At 39.4% G+C, this 24,524-nt stretch overlaps 2 protein-coding genes and 1 long non-coding RNA gene across 6 annotated transcripts in view; 1 reads left to right on the forward strand and 2 right to left on the reverse strand.

Annotated features, from left to right (window-relative positions):
• Positions 1 to 703: 703 nt before the first annotated feature.
• Positions 704 to 6,218, reverse strand: LOC107738963 (sex hormone-binding globulin-like). Its single transcript, XM_016550893.1, has 8 exons — positions 6,023 to 6,218; positions 4,360 to 4,451; positions 4,024 to 4,213; positions 2,572 to 2,733; positions 2,299 to 2,458; positions 2,084 to 2,220; positions 1,373 to 1,559; positions 704 to 1,150 (listed from the first exon to the last, which is right to left on the reverse strand). Exons 1-8 carry the CDS (start codon positions 6,101 to 6,103, stop codon positions 993 to 995), a joined length of 1,167 nt encoding a protein of 388 aa, XP_016406379.1. The 5' UTR covers positions 6,104 to 6,218; the 3' UTR covers positions 704 to 992.
• A 1,409-nt stretch (positions 6,219 to 7,627) lies between these two features.
• On the reverse strand, positions 7,628 to 17,467 carry LOC107738964 (zinc finger and BTB domain-containing protein 38-like). Of its 4 annotated transcripts, none has more exons than XM_016550898.1 (2): positions 16,870 to 17,467; positions 7,628 to 15,739 (listed from the first exon to the last, which is right to left on the reverse strand). In XM_016550898.1, exons 1-2 carry the CDS (start codon positions 17,054 to 17,056, stop codon positions 11,220 to 11,222), a joined length of 4,707 nt encoding a protein of 1,568 aa, XP_016406384.1. In that variant the 5' UTR covers positions 17,057 to 17,467; the 3' UTR covers positions 7,628 to 11,219. The 4 variants fall into 4 exon arrangements, with proteins under 4 accessions (XP_016406384.1, XP_016406380.1, XP_016406383.1 ...); XM_016550894.1 differs by having other exon boundaries at positions 7,628 to 15,167; positions 16,268 to 17,467; XM_016550897.1 differs by lacking the exon at positions 16,870 to 17,467 and adding an exon at positions 15,774 to 16,255 and having other exon boundaries at positions 7,628 to 15,743.
• A 5,015-nt stretch (positions 17,468 to 22,482) lies between these two features.
• Positions 22,483 to 24,524, forward strand: part of LOC107738965 (uncharacterized) — a 7,364-nt gene continuing 5,322 nt past the window's right edge. The window contains exons 1-2 of the long non-coding RNA XR_001639948.1: positions 22,483 to 22,650; positions 22,720 to 22,846. This is a non-coding gene — a long non-coding RNA (uncharacterized LOC107738965). The remainder of the gene's footprint in view (positions 22,651 to 22,719; positions 22,847 to 24,524) is intronic.

Consider the following 24,524-nt stretch of genomic DNA (forward strand, 5'->3'; position numbering starts at 1 on the left):
TTAAATAAATAAATACAATTCCTGTGTTCCAGGGGTTGATTTATTGTTATATAAAGATGTTTAAAACTATTTAAAATATATTAATAATTATATTTTCCTGATTTTGCTCTGTCAAACTTTATTTATTTATAGATTTTGTTTTATTGTTGTCATAAACTTAAAAGTCTTAAAATATGAACTGCCATTATGAAGTATTACATGTTTAACTGTGATAACTATGAACATAGACATAAAAAAATAAATCATTTAAATACATTTTTCAAGTATTATGACCTACAGTGGTGCGTCAGTTCTACCACAACAATTTCGCCATCAGAATACACACACACACACACACATATACAGTGGGTACGGAAAGTATTCAGACCCCCTTAAATTTTTCACTCTTTGTTATATTGAAGCCATTTGCTACAATCATTTAAGTTAATTTTTTTTCCTCATTAATGTACACACAGCACCCCATATTGACTTGATTGATTGATTATACTGGGTGTATTTTGGATACACTATATTTGTAATGTAGACAAAACAAAGTTGGGCTGAAAAAGAGTTAGGGTTGATTATCAGACTAACCCATAATTAATTCATATTAATGATTAATTGTGTTTGTTTTACATAACCTGCACATTTTTTGTATTTACTTCATGGAATGATACATTAATGAAACAACAAATGTTTTATTGATCTTGATTTATTTTATTGACTAAAAGATTTTCATTGAAAAACATTCCCTTTTAGATGCATTTGTAAACAGAGTTCAAAGGGATTTACCTTTTACAATCATTAATGTACTGGAAAGATGTACCATTGCATTTCAAATGTATTGTATTGCTCACTATAACATAACAGCCCTTCAGTACATTTTTGGAGGTTTTTGGTCAACTGAACATTGAGCATTTTTAAATAGGCCTACCTATGACAGATATAAGATGTGTGGAACATGAAGGTAATCTTAAAGTTTAGCCTGCCAGGATGAATGCCTTGTATCTCTATTAAGTGAGTTCATTCATTGCTTCTGTAGGACAGCTGTGAGATGACACCGCTGTGTGTTTGTACAATGCCCGATCAAGATCAATGACCTGGCCTTGGACAAGGATTTTCTCCAGACACCCACGCAGGTCATGTGTACTTTTTGCCTTCTCGCTGTCGTCTGAAAAGACAAAAGACAAAAAAAAAAGGGTTCAGTGAATTAACTAAATCAAATCTCTGTTTCAATGTGAAGAAGTAGGATTTGTTTAATACAAAAAAAAATTGTCTACTTGACAGAAACAAGTGAAACATACAGAATTTAACACAGAATATAAAGGATATTGGCGAATGGAGGTGTACTTCAGCACGGAAATTCTTGCTTACTTCCACCTCGCAAATTTACCTGGCACTCCCCCAAAAGTCAGTAGCATCCCCTTTTTCCACATGGAGAAAAAGTCCAGACTTTCCTTTTCAAGCTCTGTTACGCTGTTTACTACAAGTGAATGTTTCAGTATGGTGAAAGTAAGTGTTTCAGGTTCACGGGGAAGGGCAACACTTTCCGATCCCTCTTTCAGGCCCAACTGCACCTCCTGTTACAGTGCAAATACATGGGTTACACTTTACAATAGGGTCCCATTAGTTAACATTAGTTGATGCATTAGCTCAAATTTACTGACATTGAGCAAAGCATTTGTTACAGTATTTATTAATCTTTGTAAATTTTAGTTTATAAAAATACAACTGTTCATTGTTAGTTTATGTCACCTCAGGACCATTAAATAATATTAACAGGTACTCTTTGATTTTTAATAAAGTATTTGTAAATGTTTAAATTAACATTAACTTTGATTAATAAATTAAAGATTAATAAATGCTTTATTTTTCATTATTAGTTCATGTTAACTAATGTAATGTTATCAAATGGAACCTTATTGTAAAGTGTAACCAATAAATGTTATGACAAGATTGCTTGTAATAGACCGGTGTACTTTTAAACAAAAGACCAGATGTTAATATAAATCAGTTTTCTTTGTAATAATCATTAGCGGCGTCATCATTTAAATGTCAATAGCATTTCAATAGCAAAGGATTTTTTTTTTTACTCTGTACATACCTTGACATCTTTATTCCCATCTAACACTTCCAAAATATACTCAAATCCTGTGCTTTGGAGACTTAACGTTGTCCCAGTCCAGGATCCGAAGATCTCCACTGTAATACCGGCCTCTTCTGTCTTAAGTCCAGGAAGATCTGTCATGATATGTACATGGAAGGATAATGTCATCCAATCTGCAATGCGAGTTTAAACATGCATGATTTTTCGCTCACCAGATGTATTAAACACAGCCACTCCAGTTCCTGGAAAATAGCTCCCTTTCTTGATCTCAGAGAAGCAGGGCCGGGGTTCCCATGTTGAGTCTGTATCCCAGGTGGTGCTGAGATTTAACCAATGCCCTCCTCTTATACAAGCATCTATTTCTGGCTCAAACTGAGAAATAAAATAAAGGAAAGGATATTTAATGTGGCCAGTCAATGCTATCAGTGATAATTAGTTATTATTAGATATTTTTTTATATGAATGGAAAATACAAGTAAACGTACTGGATGGAAGAGCTTTTGTTTGTCCACCAGCATGCCACCAAGAGCAAGACGTATCTTTCCTGTTAGGTCATCTTCCACCAGTTTAGAATGGAGGCCGACTACAAGCTCTACCTTGTTGTTTACCTCTAGCACCACAAATTTGCCCTCATTGCGCAACTCCAGCTGTCCAAAACCAACAAAGAATGTTAAAAAACAATTTTTTTTTTTTTTTTGATTTTTAGAAATGTATATACACTACCTTTCAAATGTTTGGGGGTCAGTAAGACATTTTTAAAGAAATTAATACTTTTATTCAGCAAGAATGCATTAAATTGATCAAAAGCAAAGTTTTCAACATTGATATATAAAGAAATGTTTCTTGAGAATCAAATTAGCTTATTAGCCTCTTAAATGTCACCCGTCCCCTCTGTGGGACGCCTAAGTTTACTTCACTATATAACAATTAAACCCTAATCTAATCATGACAAACTTTATATCGTTGGAAAGGTCTAAGACTCCTAAATCGATATTTTACCACAGTTTTTTGTTCAAAATTATGTAGGAAAAGTAATAGATTAATTTAAGACAAGAGTGCACCTCAAAAATCTACATCATAACAGAAGTTCTGACCTTTGTCACAAAAAGTCTTCTTCGTTGCCTTTTTCTCACACTTTAGAAATCATCAGAAATTATATATTAGTTGAAAACTTAAAATCTCAAAATTCATCATTTGAAAACCATTTTAAAATCAGACATTGCATTACCATGAAAATGGGACATCAAAATCATGTTACAAAATGTTTTCATTCATGAATTATAAAAATGTAAGTTTGGATAGTGCACTTTCACGTCCATGTTCAAAAATGTGAGTGACAGTTAAGGGGTTAGAATGATTTCTGAAGGATCATGTTACAGTGAAACTGGAGTAATGGGTGATGAAAATTCAGCTTTGCCATCACAGGAATTTTAAATTGCATTTTAAAATATATTACAATAGAAAACAGTTCTTTTAAATTGCAATAATATTTCACAATATTACTGTATTTTTGAACAAATAAATGCAGCCATGTTGAGCATAAAAGACTTTCAAAAACATTTAAAAAAACATACATACCCACATTTTTCAACTGTGGTCTATATAGGAGCATAGACATAGGGTTGTTGCTTTAAATTCCTATCAGGCTTCAGAGAAATCAGTAGAGATTAAGAGAAGATAAAGGCCTGGTTTCACAGACAGGGCTTAGACTAAGCCGGTATTAGGCCATAGTTCAAATAGGACATTTAAGTCATTTTTACTGACATGCCTTAGAAAAAAAAACATTACTGGTGTGGATCTTGAGACAAAACAAGGCCACTGACATATTTTAAGATCAATCAGTGCAAGTTTCTTTCAGTTGAAACAGCTCAGACTTACATTTTAGTGTAGGACTAGGCTTAAGCCTTGTCTGTGAAACCGGGGGAAAGAGTATTTACCAAGTGCCAGGCCCCATCATTGAGTTTGCGACCTCCCTTTACGCTCACTAAGATGTCTGCTTTCCCAATCTGCATTTCAGGTATGCCATCACGCAGTGAAAGTACAAACCAGTCCTGTCCTTCTTTGGTGTCTCCATAAAAGACAGCCCCCTCTGGATCAAGGGTCCGAAACTCAAAGAAAGATCTGATGCTGTATGTGCGAGGTAAGACATCTCACAGTGAAATCTGCCACTATGATGTTCTGGATGTTTGAATTAGATACACGATGAGTAACTACTGCAATTGAGCGTCAAGAAATTACAATTTAAAAAGCAAAGCGAAATCGAGTCAACTCACCTCGTGATGTCAGAGAGATTTGCGCTCATCTGCATTAAGGGAGTCCATTTGGACTGTCTGTGTGCAAGATTGATGACTACCTTGCTGGATATCTGTCTCAGTCATCCCAAAAATCAGAAAATGGTTTTGACATCATACAACAATCATATAGCAGCCAAGAGTGCTCAGATTACGTTTAGACATATCTCTCGCACTCTCGCTAAAGGCTAGGTAAACACATCCATCTGCGATATCCCCAGACAAGCCGCCAGTGTAAATACTGCTGCCCCGGGCAAGTGTGGAACCAGGGTTCAGCGAATTCAGAGTCAAATATGCCAACTGTGCAACGAATTTGTCAGCTAAAGTTGTTTTCAAGCCAGCCATTTAGCTCTCCTGTAATACATTTTAAAATGTTGAATTTGGACATGTTAGCAGATGCATAGGCACTGTTATACCAAAATGATTTAATTTAGCATGCCAAGGCAAATTATATATTTTTTTAAATAGGAAAAATATAATTATTACAAGAAAGAGCTTAGATGTTTTTTATAAACTGTATACATTCACTATATTTTAGTAAATACACTCAAAATGTATATAAGCCTATTTTTTCTATTTATGCATTAATTACATTTCAAAAAATCCATCAAACTGAATTGTGTAATCCTTTAAATGTCATACATGGAATAAAGAAATTTAAATGAATAATAAAAACATCAGTTTTATAAAATGTAATGTAAATCCAAATAACAAAAATTTTCAGTTTATGTGATTAAAAAATATATACATTATACAATATTGTCTATTAAAGGGGTCATATGAGGCGATTTCAATTTTTCCTTTCTCTTTGGAGTGTTACAAGCTCTTGGTGCATAAAGAAGATCTGTAAAGTTGCAAAGACTAAAGTCTCAAATCCAAAGAGATAACGCCGGCCACACCGTTCTCAAGCCCACCGGCCATCGCTCGCTCACTCAGCACGCCGGCCTCCGCTCACTCTAGCCGCCGGCCGTTCCTCACTCTAGGCCGCCGCCGCTCACTCAAGCCCGCCGTGTGTGACACTGTGTTTCGTTGTGAATTTTTAGCAACGTCATATGACCCCTTTAAATATCTAACCAATGAAATTGGCTTGAAGAATTTTAGCTTTAATATTTCTATTACATAATATATTACCTTACATTTTATCCAAATTACCTTACAAATGTTGAATTTTATTTAAAGAAAAGTCTTTTTGCAGCTGGAGTTTCACAAGATATTAAAAACAGGGGGCAATACAGTCTTTTAAAAGGCAAAGCAAGTAAATCTTCTTTAGCATTATATGAACTCATTTCATACTTCGAAATTACGCTTATTCAAATAAATCATTTTTTCCTTATATTACAATAAGTAATTTTTAAGTGTAAAGTAGGTGAAGTGGATCAAGCAAGCAAGCCTCAGTACACAGAATCTTCATTCATATCTGTGCTGTCAACTTTAGCCTTTACCTTTTAATTTCTGTTGATTCAGTTGCATGGTAACAATTGCTTCTGCAGTTTTACGCTTGCATATTATATTTAACAAGCACAAGTTTCTCAACATAATTGCCTAGTAAAAAACAAAAGGCCTTTGTGAGTATCTATCTCTTATGACTTGTGAAACTCTAGTTAAAAAATAAATTTTTCTTTTCATTTCGAGATCTCATACTCACCTGATCACCTGACACTCTCCTGCACAGCAGAATCAGGTACGGACCTAACAGTAGTATGACCACTTCCTTTAGATAGTTCATTCTGTTTTAACTCCAGAGCTTAGAACATGAGTAGAAACAAGAGGGAATGGAATCAGAACATAAGCTATAGAGGACTTTGGTTTAGCCTACTGCCATCAGACTACCTCTCTCTCTCCAGTCTAGCACACATCACAGCACCGGAAAATATTGATCTTGTTTGTTTGAGTGCACAAGTCTTTTGTATGCTGATAACATGGTGATTCTTTTTACCAGTGTACTATCACACTAGCATAATTGGCATTCAATTATATGTTTGTGCTATGGTGTTTAATGCAAATACAAAACATGAAGTGGTGAAAGTTGGGAACAAACTGAAAAAAATGAATGACTGAATGGTTGTAGAGTACACTGTTAGAAAAGAAAATGCCAAAATTGTACCTTTAGGGACACCATGTGTATAATATAGGCTAGCCTTTAGGGATGGATAAGATAAATATACATTTCTGACTTATGTTACATTTCTGACTTTTGTCATCAGAATGGTTAGAACAATCAAAAGCTAAACACTATCATTTTATGGCATAAACTACCTTCTGTAAATGTATTGACTCTTGATTAAATGGATAATGTAATTTCTTATATTAGTAAAAAGGATTTTGAGTGGCAAATGTGGAACCTTCTTAAAGGCATAGCTTAATGCAATATGAGTTTTAGAGTAGTCCTTGTGGCTGCACTCTCTCTCTTTTAGTGTAAAATTTAAATAAAAATCATAGGAAAAAATATAATTTCTATATAATTTTTAACAAAATTTATATGCAAATTGTTCTGAATTTTTTTTTTTTTTAAGACTCCACCTGTTCCCATCTTCGAACTGGCAGCCAGTCCGGTTACATAACAAATGAACTTTGAAAGGTAACTGATGTTTGTTCGTCCATTCGTCCAATGTTTGAAACCTTGATGTATGACTAGTGCGTCGTAGGTGATTTTTTTTATTTTGTTTTTTTTGTACTTGGAATGCTGAAATAGAAGTACCAGTGTTGTTTGGTATATTTCAGACTATAGCTAACAATTGCTATGAACAGTGGTCAAATAAGTTTCTGAAAAGTTCCACCATTTTTTTAATTATTTGATAGGTGCACATCATTGTTTATGTGACCCTTGGTTGACTTTCCAAATTCCATGGCCAGTGCCAAAGAGCTGGAAAACCTGGCCATACATCCAACAATCTGTAAATGATCCCAGTGTCAGAAATAATGTACTAAAATGATACCTTTAGCTTGTCAGTGGGGCAGTGCCTACCCATAAATGGCATATATTAGTAGCTCAAGGGTACTAATGTGCACCCTTACTAAAAACATACTAATATGCACTATCAGAGAGGTAGATAAGATACGAAAGTGTACCTTGAGGATACTGCTCCAGTGACAAGCTCTTGCACCTCAAAGGGTAGCATTTTTTCTGACAGTCGGTGTAAAAAATCTAGTTATTTTGCTTTAAACATTTAAACACATTCTGTTTTGAATGTTGTCAAAACTGTGCCAACACTGCATATTAATGATGAATTCAAAGATATTTTGCACGTCATCAGGTTAATACTTTATTTGTATGGTTGTAGCGTGGACAGAGGGAGTAAAGAGAACAGGAGCAAAGAAATGAACTGTTGATTGTAGACTTGAATCGGCAATGTGTGCCAACAAACCTTTGTATTAAATGGTCACAAAGTCAACAAGACACAAATACTTCTTTGAAAACAATGGCACAATATAACATTGTCACAAAATACCAGACAATTTAGTCACATGCCTACAACTATGACCAAGTGCAGAACATATGCTGCTGGTAGATTTTAGTCACTTTGATTGACAATTGAAACCTCCAAAGGGTCCTTGTTCTGGGTGGACCAAAATGATGCTAATTTTGTTGTAGTTCATGTATTTTTTCAAAACCAAACGTACTGGACAGATCTGGGATTATTTCACCACATATATCCCCAAAAAGCTTAATTTCTAAAATATTTTTACACTTTTATTTTTAAGTCTGTGCAAATATTCAGTAGTCTTTCCAGATGCTGACTGATAAATAGCCTATATTTTTTTCCCAAAGTAGGACTAGTAGTAGTAGTAGTAGCCCACACAGTCACAAGTGACCTCTTTCAAGCATACTATCCACTTAACTTCATTGAATGTCTGCTGATGGATGAAACAGAAAACATGAGAACATAACTTGTAACTCATTATGTTGTTCCTCAAAGCAGTACTTAAATAAAATGGTATGACATTTTTTTCTTTGTAAGGTGCGTTCAGATTATGTGCATATTCTTATTATCTTATTTAAATAAAAAATGCAAAGGCATCTTGTATGTAAACATCAGAATTTTAGATTTAGTAATTTTAAACCAGTTACTGATTCAGAATTCAGCAATTGATATTCGGGCCAATATTTAAACCCAATCAGGCTTAAATAGTCAATGGAAACAGAAAAAAATTACAAAGCCGATGTTATTAGTTCTCTGAAAATAATTGTCCGTTTTTTTGTGTGAACCTCTCAACAACATATGATTGTTACTTTTTTTTTTTTACATTCGTTTACACAAATGTAACATTTACTTTTTTACCAATCACTGGTACAAGTGGTTGACGCAATTCAATCATTTATACATTTCTAGAATTCATGTAAAAATGTTGTCATGGTGGAGGAAATAGAGCAAAAATAAGAGGTCCAAAATCAAACACAAGTTTGTTGGTAGCTATCTAGGGAGATAGACCTTGTTTTGGTTTCCTTTTCCTTTATCACCACACACCCTTTCTCTCTCACACACGCACACTTTTACAATGCAAACAAAAGGCTTGTACTCATACCCGAGTGAAGCTACATGATCCACAACCGGTCATTGCGTTGTGTTTTACCCTCAGGAAATGAACAGTGCTGCGGCTACATTGCACAGTTTCACACTTACTTCAAAGGGAGAAGGTAAAATATGGAGAATAGACAGGGAGAGGGTGTTGGAATGAAAAAGAGTTGGAGATGGATGGGTGGTATTTGAAAAGCTTTCTTAATGCTTGGGAAAAATAAATAAGGCAACATAGGAGTTTCTCTTTTTGGTTTTAGATTTGAAATTTTGATACTGAAGGGTTAAAAAAAGAAGGACCAAAAAGTTTTGTGAGGACATGCCTCAAGAGAAAAAAAGCAGGAGAAAATGAAGAACCACGTATGGTGGAAAATTGAGTTTTGTGACAACACCTGAAGATACTGAAGAAGCAATTGTTGCTCATGCATTGTGGTTATATTGAATCCAACTTCCTTGGCATGTCCCTAAGACTACTGTATATATATATTTATATATGAATACCTCATAGCGGTTCAATATTACTTGTTATTTTTCAAGTCAGCGTACAGAAATGATCTACCATATTGTCTTTATTTTTAACCTCATGACTAAATTACATTCATATTCTTGTGTACTTGAATGAGCTTCAAGTACAAGCCTTTTCTCACTACCAAAAAGGGAAAATTATGTAAATCAAACAAATAATATAGTGAAAAATAAAAGAAAGTACAAGGGAGAGCTTAAGCTACTCCAGTGCTATAAGTCCCATAGTGCAGGTCCTGCAGGGGCATCAGGACTGACTGACGTCCTCTCCCTCTCTTTTCTCTGCTGCGGAGAGAGAATCTGCTAACCAAAAAAATGGTGGCTCGCTTGTAGTAGATTATGTTTTCCTAAAACTAACATTCACCAACTACTGCCTCTTACAAGCGTTCTTTATAAAGGAAGCTCCATTTATGTTGTAACGCACTGCCCAGCTGCGCTTTTCTCCACTTTTCTCCCATTTTTGCTCATGCTCTCACTCTGTATCGTTGTCTGTTTGTCTCACTTGGTTTCTCCCTCTCTGTTGAGTCTCAAATTCAGTCAAGTGAATGGAGTGTCTTTGGTGGACACCAGGGGGCAGTGGGGAGGAGAAGGCCACAGACATGAAGTCGACTGGAACGTATGTTGTTGGAAGAGATAAAACAGAGTTGGCAGGAGTACTGGAAGTACACAGACTTATTTCATAAATGATCAAGGATTAATACCAACATCCTACAAACCAAACTATGCGAAACACAATCTGTCTCTAGACATAACACGATCAAATGTAGAGTGGATTCTATGTCACCATACATTTGATCTTGTCATGATGATCCTGGTTCACGTAATAATATGTTTAATCCATATGACATGTAGCTACACCATCAAGTTGCTATGCTATGACTTACGAAAGAAGAACTTCATCTATGATTTCTATTTACTGACCTATTAAGATTATAACAGTTTTCCAGGAATAATGCTTTTATGTGAACTTCCATGAAACTGACCAAGGCTGATGCAGCACAAATGATTTTAAGTGTGCATGCCTACACCCCCAACACACCCCACAAATACACTTACACAAACCTGCAGGCACACATAAAGCCGAAATACTGAAAAACACATGACTGGAGTACCGATGTTGTAAGATATGACACTATGAGCTACCCCAAAGTCTCCATGTATTACCTCTATACAAAATCGCACACTATACACACTCATGCATGCACACACACACACACACACACACACACACACGCACTTGCGTTTTTGCTGCTGCATCTTCCCTGTGTGTTGAATATGTTGAGCATCTTCAGGCATAGCATTTTGCTTTCAATAATAAGCCACCCTTGTATTACTATAAGCAGTATAATTAACACAACTATTATTATCGTTATTGTTGTTATACTGTCCCTGTTATGGGAAGCAGACAGAATTCATTTAGCAAAACACATATCCTGTTGGCTGTTATTGTTCATGTGTTATCCCTAATATCATATTGATTTTGAGAGGACGGATATCCAAGCTCTAACAACACTACAGAAGAGGCAAAATAGTGGTGTGTTGGAGGTGCATCTTGGCAGTGCCTGAAGGGGGCGTTATATCTATTGTTCTTCACCCCCTTATATCCTTTCCTCTTGTCATCAAGACACCTCTCCATCTTTCCACCACGTTTGATTCCTATGTATGCCTATGCATTTACTGCTTTACAAAAGAGAAGTAAGAGCTGTGCAAGAGTGTTCAGTTAACAAACAGAAAAACACAATTTCCACCCATAATGGCCTCCGCTGCTCTTTTACAGATATTCCCTTGCTGCCATTGTGTACTCACTTATGGGTTGTCCTGCTTTGTGCTACTGCTGCCGCCACTGTTGTATAGACTGGGATTCACCACTAAAGGATGGGGCACTGTGCCTGTTAAAGGGGCAGCAGCAGCGGCGTAATTGAAAAAAGGCAAGAAGGGTAAGGGCTCTTTGTCCCCTGATGCCATCATATTTAGAGCCATTGGAAGGGCAGCAAGGTTATAGGGGTATGGCAGTAGCTGTGGGCCATACAGTAGGTGATAGGGGTCAGGGTAAAAGGGCAGTTTAGTGGAGTCAGAGTGTGGTACCATCTTCCCAAGTGGCGGAAAGGGCAAGGGTCCAGCAGGGTAAGACATCAGGATTTGCTCCTCCTGTTTCTTACCAGAGCAGTACCCTCCAGGTATGACCAAGGGAAGAGTAAGCTCCTGGACAGGGTAGCCCAAACCTCTGTGGTGTTCTGTAGAAGTGATAGAGGTGTTGTCTTTTGATTCATGCTCTGCTCTGGGCACTTGAGGATGTAGCAGATTGTGGGATGAAGGAGTATCGCTCATCCCAGCAGAATTTGCTGGCAACATAAGACCCTGTTTTTCTGTGTTGTGCCTTCCTCTGTGTGATTGGCTTTGCTCCACCTGTGGCCGCAACTGTAGGTCCAATGGTCCTGGAGAGTGACAAGGTGACTTTGAATACCTTTGAGAAGATCCTTTTGGAGTGGTTTGAATGACAGAGCATGTAGGAGATGGTATAGGACTGAGTGGTTCCTCTTTGGGTACTAGCAACGACACCTCCTCATTACAAGACTGTTCCTTTGAGATGTTGGATGGATGTTTAATCTGTTTAACAAGCTCCTTATTTTTTGCCAGTATTGTTGGCATGGATAAGTCTTGGGCTTGGCTGCTGGATTGAGGAAAGAGTCTTAAATCCTGAGCATCTTGTAAATCACTGAAATCTTCATTTGGAATATTGTCACCTTCTCTAAACACATAACCTCTGCCTGCTTTTAGTGATATGAGTCCAGATGGAGTTGTTTCTCTTCTAATCTGAGGCTCTGTCAGCATTTGAGAAACTTGGATTTGCCTATCGCTTGGCGTTGGGCTTCTTTTCTGCTGATCTAGTGTGTCTAAATTCCGTTTCTCTGGTGTCCTGTAGTCTAGGCACTCTGCATCATTCATTACTAGTACACTAGGGAGGTTAGGAGAGATGACGTTAAACCTTTCTGAAGTGGGTCTGTGCATAACTTGGGAAAACTGTGCACACAGTGGACTGTGGACTTTGTCATTGGTTGCCACTTTGGGGTTTTCACAATTTCTGACTCTTTGGTGTTCTTCCATCTTCTCACCCAGTTGGTTGTCAGTGATTTTACAGTCTGGTTTGGAGTAATATATGACAGACACAGGCTGTACTTGCTCACAATTGGTGTCTAAACCTTTGCTTGGTATAGTCTCCACTGCAGAAGGTGCGCAACTATCTGGCATATCTTGCTTTTCCTGTGTGTCTTCAACCTTGGTTGAACTGCCTAACTCATGTCGCTTGAGGTGGCAGTTAAGTGCAGCAGAGGTTTTGCAGACCTTGTCACATTGTGAGCATGTATATCTGATCAAAGGCCTCCTTCCCAAGCGAACTGGGCTGCCTTTCTCTATGGAACGTCCATCCACTCCATTATCATCTGCTTTCATTTCTACCTCATTTCTTGATGACTGGGAGGTGAAGAAAGTAGGAGCAGACAGGGGCTTGTTTTTGGGATGCTGAGTTCTCTGATGTTCCTCTAGTTTGGACTGTGAGGGGAATGGAGCTCTGCAAAGCATGCACACAAACTCAAATAGATGTGTCAACTCATGTTTGTCTCGTTTCCTTGGGCTGGAGAACCAACGCCCACATGTTCCGCACTCAGAAGCCTGATCTTCTGACCATCGTTGTTTGATGATAGAGGACGCTGTGTTTTGAGGATTATTTGGAGCCTGTGAGACAGATGAAGGGAGAGGAAGATCAGGCTTTCCATGAGTTCCCTTTTCTTTTTCTTTCTGTTCTGTTCTTGAAAAGACAGGACAAGAGTGTGAAATTTCTTTGACTTCAGTTTTCTGTGATTCACAAACTTCTTTCCGCTCTTTCTTTACTTTCTGTCTCCTCTCCTCTCCCTCATCTGCATCTTTAACCTCAATTTCTTTATTCAGATTTTTCATGAGTTTTTCAGCTCTCCTCATAGGCCTCAGGGATCGTTTGTAGTGCAATTTGCGCTTCCAAGCTTTAGCCCCTTGCATATGAAGGGCCTTTCGCTTGGGTTTGTAAGAATAGTAAGGCCTCCATAGGTTGTCCTCCACATCATGGTCATTTCTGTCCTCCCTGACCTCCTGCCGGAAGAAGTATTTCCTCACCTTGCCTTTTAGTTTAGGGGTTTTCCATTTGGACTCCACCTCCTTTCTTTCCTGACTGGAGTTATGGTGTTTACGTTGGTGATGATTGGTGTGCCGCTGCTCTCTGCGGTCCTTCTGTGAAAGGTTACTCTTTTTGGGTTTGCTGCGTGTAGGGCTTTTGTCCCTCCTTAGATCTGTTTCAGAGATGCTCCGTTTGACAATGGCCTCCTCCCCTATGCGCACAGTAATCTGACAAAGTGGACCGCTGCCTTTGACTTCTGATCCCACCGCTAAAGGTATCGTCTTACTTGACTCTGTTTTATTGTGAACTTTTCGTCCCTTGTGATGTTTCTCTGTTGGCTGTCTCATTTTCGAGGCCTCTGGGTCTACACTGACAGCATCCCACTCCCTGTATGCCTCTGTGTGCTCTCTCTGGCTATTTTTTTTTATCTGTTTTTGACCTGTTTTTGTCATTAGATGATTTTCTGGACTTCTTTTTCTCTTCTCAGAGTCCATCTTGTTTCTGTGAACAATGACAGAGGAAGAAACTGCAGCACTGTGCATGATGACCGAGGGTTTGCTGTGTGCAAATGCAATGACTGAAGAGACAGCTCCTTCTGGGCACTTTGAAGTTTTGCTTTTGCCACTGTTACTACCTGACTGCCATAAATCTGAGCCCTCTGTCTCTCTTGCTTCTACTGCCTCTACTGCCATGTCTTTTTGAGGAGAAGCTAGTTTTTTACCCTGCTCAACACCCACCCTGATAGGTAATCCCTCTGGCTCAGTCTTGATGTCTGGGGTTTGAAGATCTTTCAGGAAAGACTCCAATTTCTTAGTGTCCAGAGGTTGTGGGAGGCTGCTGTCTATAGATAAAGGCAGGGTAACTGATGAATCAGAAGTGAGTAGTCCATCAGCCATAGGCTGACTGTATGTTTTGTAAGGTCGCTTTAGAGATCGCATGGGCAGCAGGCGGTACAGTTTAAGGGCATTGATCTTCTGCTTGTAGCCACCATTGGCTGTTTTTTCACTTGAGATCAAGCCAGGATTGATACCGTGGAATGCCTTTTGGTGTGTTTTAAGGTTGTAGTAAGTAGGAAATGCCTCCCAGCAAAAGATGCACTGGTAGCGCCTTTCACCTGTGTGCCACACCTCATGTTTGGTGCGGTACTCAGCCAGAGCAAAAACCTTATCACAGTAGTGACAAGGGTACTTCCGGCGCCATGAATGCACATTGGAGTGTCGCTTCAGGCTGGACAAAGTCATGTAAGAGCGTTCACACACAGAGCAAAAGTAAATGATGTGTCCATCCACCACTTTTACAAAGTGATCCTCTTCCTCCAGGGCATCACTGCAAGTCAGTGTTCCAGCATGATGAGCGTGAAGGTCTCGCACTTTCTTTATGGGTCGGCCAGGCCTTGTTTCTTGTCCAAGCTGTTCTGGCTCTGCAGCCTCATCTGCTCTCTCCCCCTCCACTTCACCCTCCTCCAGGGGGTCTTCTTTGGGTGGCACTGGAAAAGCTGGCAGCCCTTGCCTGCAGGTGGCCTCATGGGATTGCAGTCTTTTATTATGGATGAAGGCTTTGCCACAGTGGCGGCAGCTGAGTACTCGTCCCCCCCGATGGAGACGCATGTGGACAGTGAGGGACGAGGCAGTGCTGAACAGACGGTGGCACACCCCACACAGTAGTTCTGGCTTCGGCACTGTCCTAAAGGAGTTATGGAAAGATGGCGTGGGGATAGTCAAGGGGGAGGAAGTTAGAGAGACAGACGAGGGTGAAGGAGGAGGAGGAGGGGTTGATGAGGACGAGTGAGGGTTGATGCTAGGGAGAGGAAGGCTCAGTTCAACATGGAGGCTGTTTGCCTTGCGTTTTTTGCCTTTTGAACTCTCTGGATCCTTCACACCTTGGTCCTGGTAAGCTCTTGCGCTGAGGTTGAAAAGGATGTGTGCTGTTTCTGTTGTTGAATGTTCTTTGTATCCATTATTGAGACTAACCCCAGCTGTCTCTTTTGAATAGTCAATTTTGTTAGAGTGTTGTAAGGGAGATGCTGGGTATCTGGAGCCACTACCATCAACAGAAAAGGACAGAGATGACTTGCAGTTCTTACTGACTGGGGCAGTTAGATCGACAGGGAGGGAAGAGGAAGTGCATGGCAGGCGGTCAGTTTTTGATGACTTTTTCGATAACTGTTTGTCTCTGAATGCTTCCCCCATCCATGCTGTGCCATCTGAACAATTTCTGTCGTGGACGTCAGTGGAGGAAGTGGGGTGGGATGAGGAGCAGTGCTTCTGTGCAGAAAAGCTAGTCAGTCCAGCACTAAGGGGAAAACTGAGAGATATCCTCGTAGTTTTGGCACCATCCGCCTCCTCCGTGCCCTCTCCCATCCTGTCTCCTCTCATGTGTTTATTTCGGTGTTTCATTGGATCCTTGTAGAAGTCCTCTTAGATGCTCTCCAAGGCTATAGTTGGCCTAAAACAGAGAACACTAGACAGTCAAAGGATGTGTCTGTAGTCCAACAAGGTCCAGGAAAATGCTTTACAGAGTGTCTGTTCTAGCTATATCTTCAGTGCAAAAGTTGACAGTTGAAGGATGGTAGAAAACAGAAGTGTCAAATCAAGAAGACGGCAGTTCCTGGAGGTCAAGCCCAGAGACATCAACTCCTAGATGTAGGTAACATAGTGCATCTTTGATTATCTTCGTATGAAACAAGATGAGGATTGCCATGACGCATGTGGACAGTGAGGGACGAGGCAGTGCTGAACAGACGGTGGCACACCCCACACAGTAGTTCTGGCTTCGGCACTGTCCTAAAGGAGTTATGGAAAGATGGCGTGGGGATAGTCAAGGGGGAGGAAGTTAGAGAGACAGACGAGGGTGAAGGAGGAGGAGGAGGGGTTGATGAGGACGAGTGAGGGTTGATGCTAGGGAGAGGAAGGCTCAGTTCAACATGGAGGCTGTTTGCCTTGCGTTTTTTGCCTTTTGAACTCTCTGGATCCTTCACACCTTGGTCCTGGTAAGCTCTTGCGCTGAGGTTGAAAAGGATGTGTGCTGTTTCTGTTGTTGAATGTTCTTTGTATCCATTATTGAGACTAACCCCAGCTGTCTCTTTTGAATAGTCAATTTTGTTAGAGTGTTGTAAGGGAGATGTTGGGTATCTGGAACCACTCCCATCAACAGAAAAGGACAGGGATGACTTGCCGTTCTTACTGACTGGAGCAGTTAGATCAACAGGGAAGGAAGAGGAAGCGCATGGCAGGCGGTCAGTTTTTGATGACGTTTTCGATAATTGTTTGTCTCTAAATGCTTCCCCCATCCATGCTGTGTCATCTGAGCCATCTCTGCCATGGACGTCAGTGGAGGAAGCGGGATGGGATGAGGAGCAGTGCTTCTGTGCAGAAAAGCTAGGCAGTCCAGCACTGAGGGGAAAACTGAGCGATATCCTCGTAGTTTTGGCACTGTCCGCCTCCTCCATGCCCTCACCCTTCCTGTCTCCTCTCATGTGTTTATTTCTGTGTTTCATTGGATCCTTGTACAAGTCCTCTGAGATGCTCTCCAAGGCTATAGTTGGCCTAAAACAGAGCACTAGACAGTCAAAGGATGTATCTGTAGTCCAGCAAGGTCCAGGAAAATGCTTTAAAGAGTGTCTGTTCTAGCTATGTCGTTAGTGCAGAAGTTGACAGTTGAAGGATGGTGAAAAACAGAAGTGTCAGATCAAGAAGACAGCAGTTCCTGGAGGTTAAGCCCAGAGACAACGACTCCTAGATGTAGGTAACATTGTGCACCTTTGATTATCTTTGTATAAAACAAGGATTGCCATGCAATGCACATTCAGCTCCAAGAATGCAGTGCAGGTGTGGAGAGGGTCCCAGCTATCCTCTCCCGACACCATGATCCCGCTCTTAATCCTGCAAAAAATAAATAAATAAATAATAAAAAAATTGTTCAAATATTCTGTTTAATTACAGGAAACATTGTAGATTTTAGACAACCACAAACCAGAGAATGTAGTAGTATTATACTGATAAGAAAAGCACATGACAAAAAGTGTGCATTGTGTGGTGGCAAATTAGCATGCTAGAATTTAAAACAGACTTACTGCCTATAAAATACAAGCTAGCACAAAATAAGCAATCCATTATGATTATTATACACAGGCAACTTAGTCAGACAAGGTTGGTTGCAGTCATCTTAGTTTCCGAATTTGGCATGGCAAAATCTGAAAATGTGGAAAGAATCTCAGCAATCAACCCCACTGAGTCACAGCATTCCCTTCACCTAATTGAACACTGCTAAAATTTAATTAAGATTTCCCCAACAGAGTGTTATTTATAGTCAAAGTGCTCCAAATATGCCTAGACTGAAAAGGTACCAAAATATAGATGGCCTTTTGAACCGAAGCATCATGTATTCCTGATGCAGATTTTTAAATATATGTATAAATATTTATTTTTACTATATTTTATATAATTTAAAGCAAAAGACCATGTGACGAGTACCGTCATGGAGTTTTCTTTAGCAGTCTGAGAATGAATAGTCTAGTCTTGCTGTGTTCATAAACCCTCTTTAGTTGCTTATTTAATGACCATCTTGTTTGCGTAACCTTTTTTACCAAAATCTACCATAGATTTTGGTGAGCATTCTTAGTTATCACTAATGATGCGACACCAGAGAAAATCCCCAGTCATGGTTTTCTGCCTGCGTTTTAGCCAGGCAGGCAGGCAGGCCTCTGTAAAATTCCACAAGCAGCCCTGAACGCACTGAAACTAGGTCAGCACTGTTATTGCAGAGAGAGAAAGAGAGGAGGAGGGAGAGCAATGGAGAGAGAGAGAGACAGAGAGAGGTGGGGAAGAAAGCAAGATTCAGGCCTGGAGACAGGAACAGCCACAAACACACACTTGAGGTAGGGAAGAAAGCAAGATCCAGGCCTGGAGACAGGAACAGCCACAAACACATACTTAAACATGCACAGAAACACACACATACACACAGGCAGTCAACAAGCTGCACACGCACATATACTCTCCTCTCAACACGCAAACACATTTGCAGGCGTGCAGGCACATATGAACCGGTCGGTCTGTAAACAAGTGGCTTGACAGCTAACGTTACCAATCATACCACAAATGCAGCTGCTGAGAGTGTGCAAAGGATGTATACCAGAAGACCTGTATAATAATAGATGTTACGTAAGAGTACAATTAGACAGGAAGAGTTGAATATTATTCAAACCTGTCCAACACTTGTTGTGGATGTGGCTGCTATGGCATGAAACAAGGCCTAAGAATGACACAGTTTTACATGGCGCTCACATAGGGAATGGACAAACACATCTGCCACCCCCTCATTTTCTCTGTACGTCTGTCCCTATTTATCTCTCCCTCTCACCCTCCTTTTCTCTTCACATATGACGCACACACTGCCTCTCAACAAACAGTCCCTGGCACAAGAGGCTGGCCAAGCGTGACAGGGCCTTTTCCTCCCCTCTCTGACTGCCCCTCTACTTAAACATGCGATCGACTGAAAGAGTTAGAGCTGAAGTATTAAGGTGTTGCATCTTGCACAATAAAATATTATGTCGAGTCTATTTAAATAAAGGTTAACAAGTTGACTTTCTCCCAAATGTAGGCAATTGAAAACGAGTGTCAGAACCATGTCATCAGCTGGAACATGAAGTGCATGCTAGTCATGCAGGTAAAGATTTTTAATTTAAGCACATGAGATGACTTGTTTTATAATGCGGTCACCGGAGGGTTAGAAACTGAGAAGAGTCTCGGAAGAAGATGGGTAATGGGCTAAAGGTCTCGCATTTAGCTGTGCCACTGAAAGAGACCATGGACTGAATGGCAGTGGAAAAGGGTAATGAGTGAAGGCCGCCTGTTTCCGTGTGGCCGTGACGGGGCCCACCAGGGTGAGGCGGACTGTGAAAAGGGGGCTGTCGCAAGATACTGAACTCTGCACAACCCCCTGCCACAAACATGGTGGAGCCAGCCAGAGGAAAGATGAGGGGTAGGGAAAAGAGCGAAAAGGAGGAGTGGTGTATGAGTGAGAGAGAGAGAGAGAGAACACAGGGAAAGACGAGCGCGTGCACACAGGCAGCGCTATGTAGAGGGCAGAAACGACTCTCTCGCACTCTGACTCTCCCCCTCCTTCTGCCGCTCTATCTCTCCTTCCCTCACCCGCTCACTCGCTCTCTCACACTTCAGTTTGCCACTGACACATGATTCTGGGCTGTTTTTGCATTTTTTTTCTCTCCCCCAGCCTCGTACCCCTTACTCACTCACACCCACCCCCCAGCCTCATTTTAATTCCAATTCTCTTTTTATTCTAAATTTTTTTGTTCATTAGACACACACTTTCACCATGCACACTCTCTACTCTACATACACCAAGCCTGATGATAGCAAGGAAGGGAGGGAGAGCGGGAGCGAGGGAGAGAATGAGCGAGTGAGAGGACGCCATTTAAGCAGTTTGTTACGAGCACTGCCAGTCCCCAAAATGGCTGAAAACAAACAGGAGCCATGCCAACAGAAAGAAAGCTTGGCCATAGAGACATGAAGGGAAAGAGATAAAGAGTAGGAGCGGGGAGAAAGAGAGAGACGCCAGACAATACTTGGGTAAAACTCTTTAAAGAAGTGAGGTAGCCAAAAGAGAGATCAAAGGGAAGGGCATGGACATGCACTTTGGTTTCCATTTTATCCTCTCTCTACTTCCTTGACTAAAGAGGAGGACGTTTATGGCAAGAAGCGATGAAACAGAAGAGTAAACATTGAAGTTTTTGGCCGAGGCGGCCTTCTATGACAGATTTGGCCTTCTCGCCATTACGTGGAGCAAAGAAATAACACCTCTGCATACTTTTTGTCCTGCCTTCGTTTGCTGAATTAATCCATCTGGCATTTGCTGGATCGATCGATCCAACTTACTCTCAATCCCTAATCTATCTATAGCTACTAAAAAGTTCAGGAACCACCTGTTTTAAAACAGCATTGTGTGGAAAACTATTTAAAACGGTCTGTCTTGACATTCCGAAATGATTTTCCAGCCCAAATGGACCTGCGGAGAGAGCAGGGCAACAGGATAAGGAAAATGAGGGTTCATACTGAATTTTTTTCTCTCGCTTCACTCTTCCTCTTCTGTCCACTTTTTTCATGCCCAAATTTCTGCTGAACAGCTCATTATACCCCCATCCTATGTTCCTTTCCCTTGTGCCTCTCGGTCCTTCTCTCTATTTTTCCTTTCTCTTTCGCACTCCTTCTTTTTCTTTTCTATTGTATGCCAGCCAACTTGTATCCATGGGAACTTGGTTTGGAAGGGGTGTTGTTCTTATGATCTCTCCGACTTGTTGGAACTTTGTAACTTTTCTCACACTTCTACGTGGTTCTTACTGTGAGCTTGATTATAGAACTTTCAGTTCACATGCTTGTATTTTGTCGTTTTAAACTATTTGTTTCTTGCTATGTTTATTTTTGGAATTTATAATAGTTTGGGTAACGTCTTCAGTAAGGTTTACCTCAAAGTGTTAGTGTTACCCCAAATTGGAACATGGATATAAGAAACTCAAAAGTAGAGTTCAAAATGCAAGATATTTCACCACAGTCAATATTAAGAGCATGGTGCCCAGAAAACATGTCAAGATATGTAGACAATGGATGTTTTATCACTCAGTATGAATAAGGAAATTGAGTTGTTGATAAGGAAGTTCTATGGAAATATGTCTAGCTGATTTAAGGTATACCTTTGGGATAAGATCTCAGTTAAAATCAAAGTCAGTGTGATAGCAAGTGTTCAAGGATTATGCATTCAGTAATAATACATTTTGATAATTTATATTATATTATTTAAATTGTATTGTAACTTTTCATTTCTTGTTTAAAAAAAATCAGAAGTATGCCAGACAGAGGTGGTCCACTTGAATAAGCCATTCAACTTCGTAAACAAGCTTTGTCATATTCCAAATTATTGTATTTGTCATTTGATTGCCTCTAATCTTTGTCTGCTGTGAAAATAGGTGGCTCAAATGTTCCCCTGCTCACTGCTGATCAAAGGCCGTCTTTAACATGACATATGGTTCAGCAGACACTAATGAGAAGGCAGTGGCCAGCTGAATCTCCACGGTAACAAGAGGCTGGGACATCTGGAGTCAGCCACACACAGACTCCTGGTGCGTTTTGGGGAAGAGGGGGCTGTCAAATGTCCGCCTGCAATGGGAGGACTGGATAACAAATATGGCAGTGGGCAGATGAATGAAATGTCAAGTTAACCCTCTGACGTTTGATAGTTTTGTTATCAGAGTACAAATAATCAATGTTTATTGATTCAGTCATCTAGAATAGCATGACTACCCAGAGCACAAAGAATCTTTTCTTTTATTCATATTTATCAAACATTGTACAGATGACATTTACTTAAGTACTTACTGCTGTTATGATTATTGCACTGTAATTGTTCTAATTTTCAATTTTATTTTAACATTTTTCTTTTATTATCAATTTTTTGTTGTAATTTTCCTTTAATTTAAAATTTAATTATTCAATATTTAGTTCCTGTTTCCTGCAATTTATTGATGCTACTGAAAATGCTGTGATTCTCAGTTCATCCCTGTTTGAAATTTTACAAGACATATACTGAAAACTGCATTTTCTGTTGTTCCTATCTTTTCATAAAAGATCTGCTCTATTTGTGTAGCCAAAATATTTGTAACTGCTTACATGAATATATATATATATATATATATATATATATATACTGTATATATTCATGTAAGCATATATAGCCTATATATATATATATAGATATATAGGCTATATATGATTGGAAGCCCTTAGTCTCACCACACTCTGTCTGAGCACCATGGAGTTACTTTGTATACTTGGATGATTTCCGGTGTCATATTCTCATATTCATCTTCCAAGCACATTTAATTCCAGAGATTGTGAATTGCTGAATGCTTCTTTAAAACCCTATTTCCATTCCTTGTCTCTTAATTATTGGGAATTGCCCAACCATCCATTGCTGTATTTTGCTGTATTTTTTTTTCAGTCCCTCTGTCACGATACACAGGATTAGGAACAACCAATGGTAAGTTCATCAAAGGCAGAAGGAATCAACACAGTGCAGGTGAGTAATGACTGGTAGTATGGTAGGCTGGATATTGACTTGAATGTAACTGTTGAATGTGTCTTACAGTATGATCTGGGAACACACACACAAAGGAGCAGTCGAAATGAGGGGACCAGGAGATTACTTAGATTCGACTTGGAAAAAGGAGACAGCATCAGAGATAATCCAAGGATCTTATGGTCGGTTTCCCAAGGTAAGTTTCCAGGTAAGAGTGTCTGTGTTCTCTTGACAAGGCCAAACAGTAAATGCCAGTGTGCATGTGTGCTTTGTAGTGGTATTGATGAGTGCTGACAAGGGACATGTGTGCGATTAGAACTCTGGAGAACGTGAGGGCTGAGTCAGTGAGGAGCGAGAGCCTGGTGTGACAGTGACACCCTCTTGAATTCATTCTTTTTCTAAATAGCCCCCAATTTGCATTACTCCTGTCTTATTTAAATTTATTTATATAGGGATAAGCTTCTATGCTATGAGCTTAAACTTAATAATATCTCAGTCACGGTTTTAATTTTATGTATGTCTCCCTCGACTTTAAGACATTTTATTTGTATTAAAGTTCTATAGATAAAGCAGATACTTATAGTGATAATGGATCCCCTTGTCTTGTTTCTCTCAATATTTATGCTTCAAAATATTTCCATTAGCTATCACTCTTACTTTAGCTTGTTTACCCTTTAATCATTGTAATAAACTTTTGTTGAAAGCCAAAGAACTCACACATTTATTTATTGAGGTTGAGTGAAAAACCTATGACTAGTTCACAAATGTAGTTTTTTTTTTAAATAATCTCAATTATTTAAAGAACAATTTGATTGACAGCAGATTGACGGCAAAGTTGTTCAGAATGAGGAGATCTATCGTATGATATGAAAATCTAGTGTATGTGTGAATAAATGAATATTTTTTAGCAAGTTGAGTTCATTTACCATAGAAATATTGTGTTTTTTAAGCCTTTTTAACTGTTATCGCGCCACCTATGGTCCGATCTCCATGAAGCATTGCATGCTTATTGAGAATCAACTGTTGTATGTGTTCACCTAGTTTAGTAAAGTTTTGAGTTTTCGTTTAGGATTTATAGGCATTTGAGCATATTTGGACATGGCCATTTTCTAAATGACCCTGTTATAGCTACCCAAAGGGGAAAGTTCTACTTTTTTATTTATATATAACTATTGACCTAGAGACTCCAGAGAGTTGTATTGCAGTGTTTTTTTTCGAGGTTGAGCGAAAAACCTAGGACTAGTTCACAAAAGTAGTTTTTTTCACATAATCTAAAATATTTAAAGTATGAAGTGATTAACAGCAGTGGTTCTTGAGGCAAAGTTGTATCCATCATATGATATGAAAATTTGTGCAATATACAATCGTTTACACACTTGAAAAAATGCAATATGCCAGTGTGCATGTGTGCCCACCAAATTTCGTTCCGATCAGCCTCCGTTAACTTTGTCTAATAGGTGCTCAAACTTCATTGGCTGATGGCAGTCATGATTTTTGAGATATGCAAATGTCCTCATATACAGTCATGGCACTTTGGACAAAAACACTGTCTACCAATTTTCAAGTCAATCGGACTAACAGTTGCAACAGTTATAGCCATTTTATACTTTTTCCAAGTTATAGCACCACCAAGTGGCCAAACTCCGCGATTTTTTTTACCATGACCTCAGATTGAGATCTTACATAAGTGTTCTGATTTTGGTGAAGATATCTCATTCCGTTCAAGAGTTATAGGCATTTTAGTAAAAGTGGCTCCGCCCACCGTTTTGGTGTCCCTTTGCAACAGTGAGTCGAAATTTCAACTTTTTTTTTTTTTTTTTAATTATTGATATTCACTGTCCAGAGAATATTTCTGCAGTGGTTTGGTTCCGATC

Source organism: Sinocyclocheilus rhinocerous, unplaced genomic scaffold (genome assembly GCF_001515625.1).
Source record: "Sinocyclocheilus rhinocerous isolate Xijiao unplaced genomic scaffold, SAMN03320098_v1.1 scaffold735, whole genome shotgun sequence".
NCBI lineage: Eukaryota > Metazoa > Chordata > Actinopteri > Cypriniformes > Cyprinidae > Sinocyclocheilus > Sinocyclocheilus rhinocerous.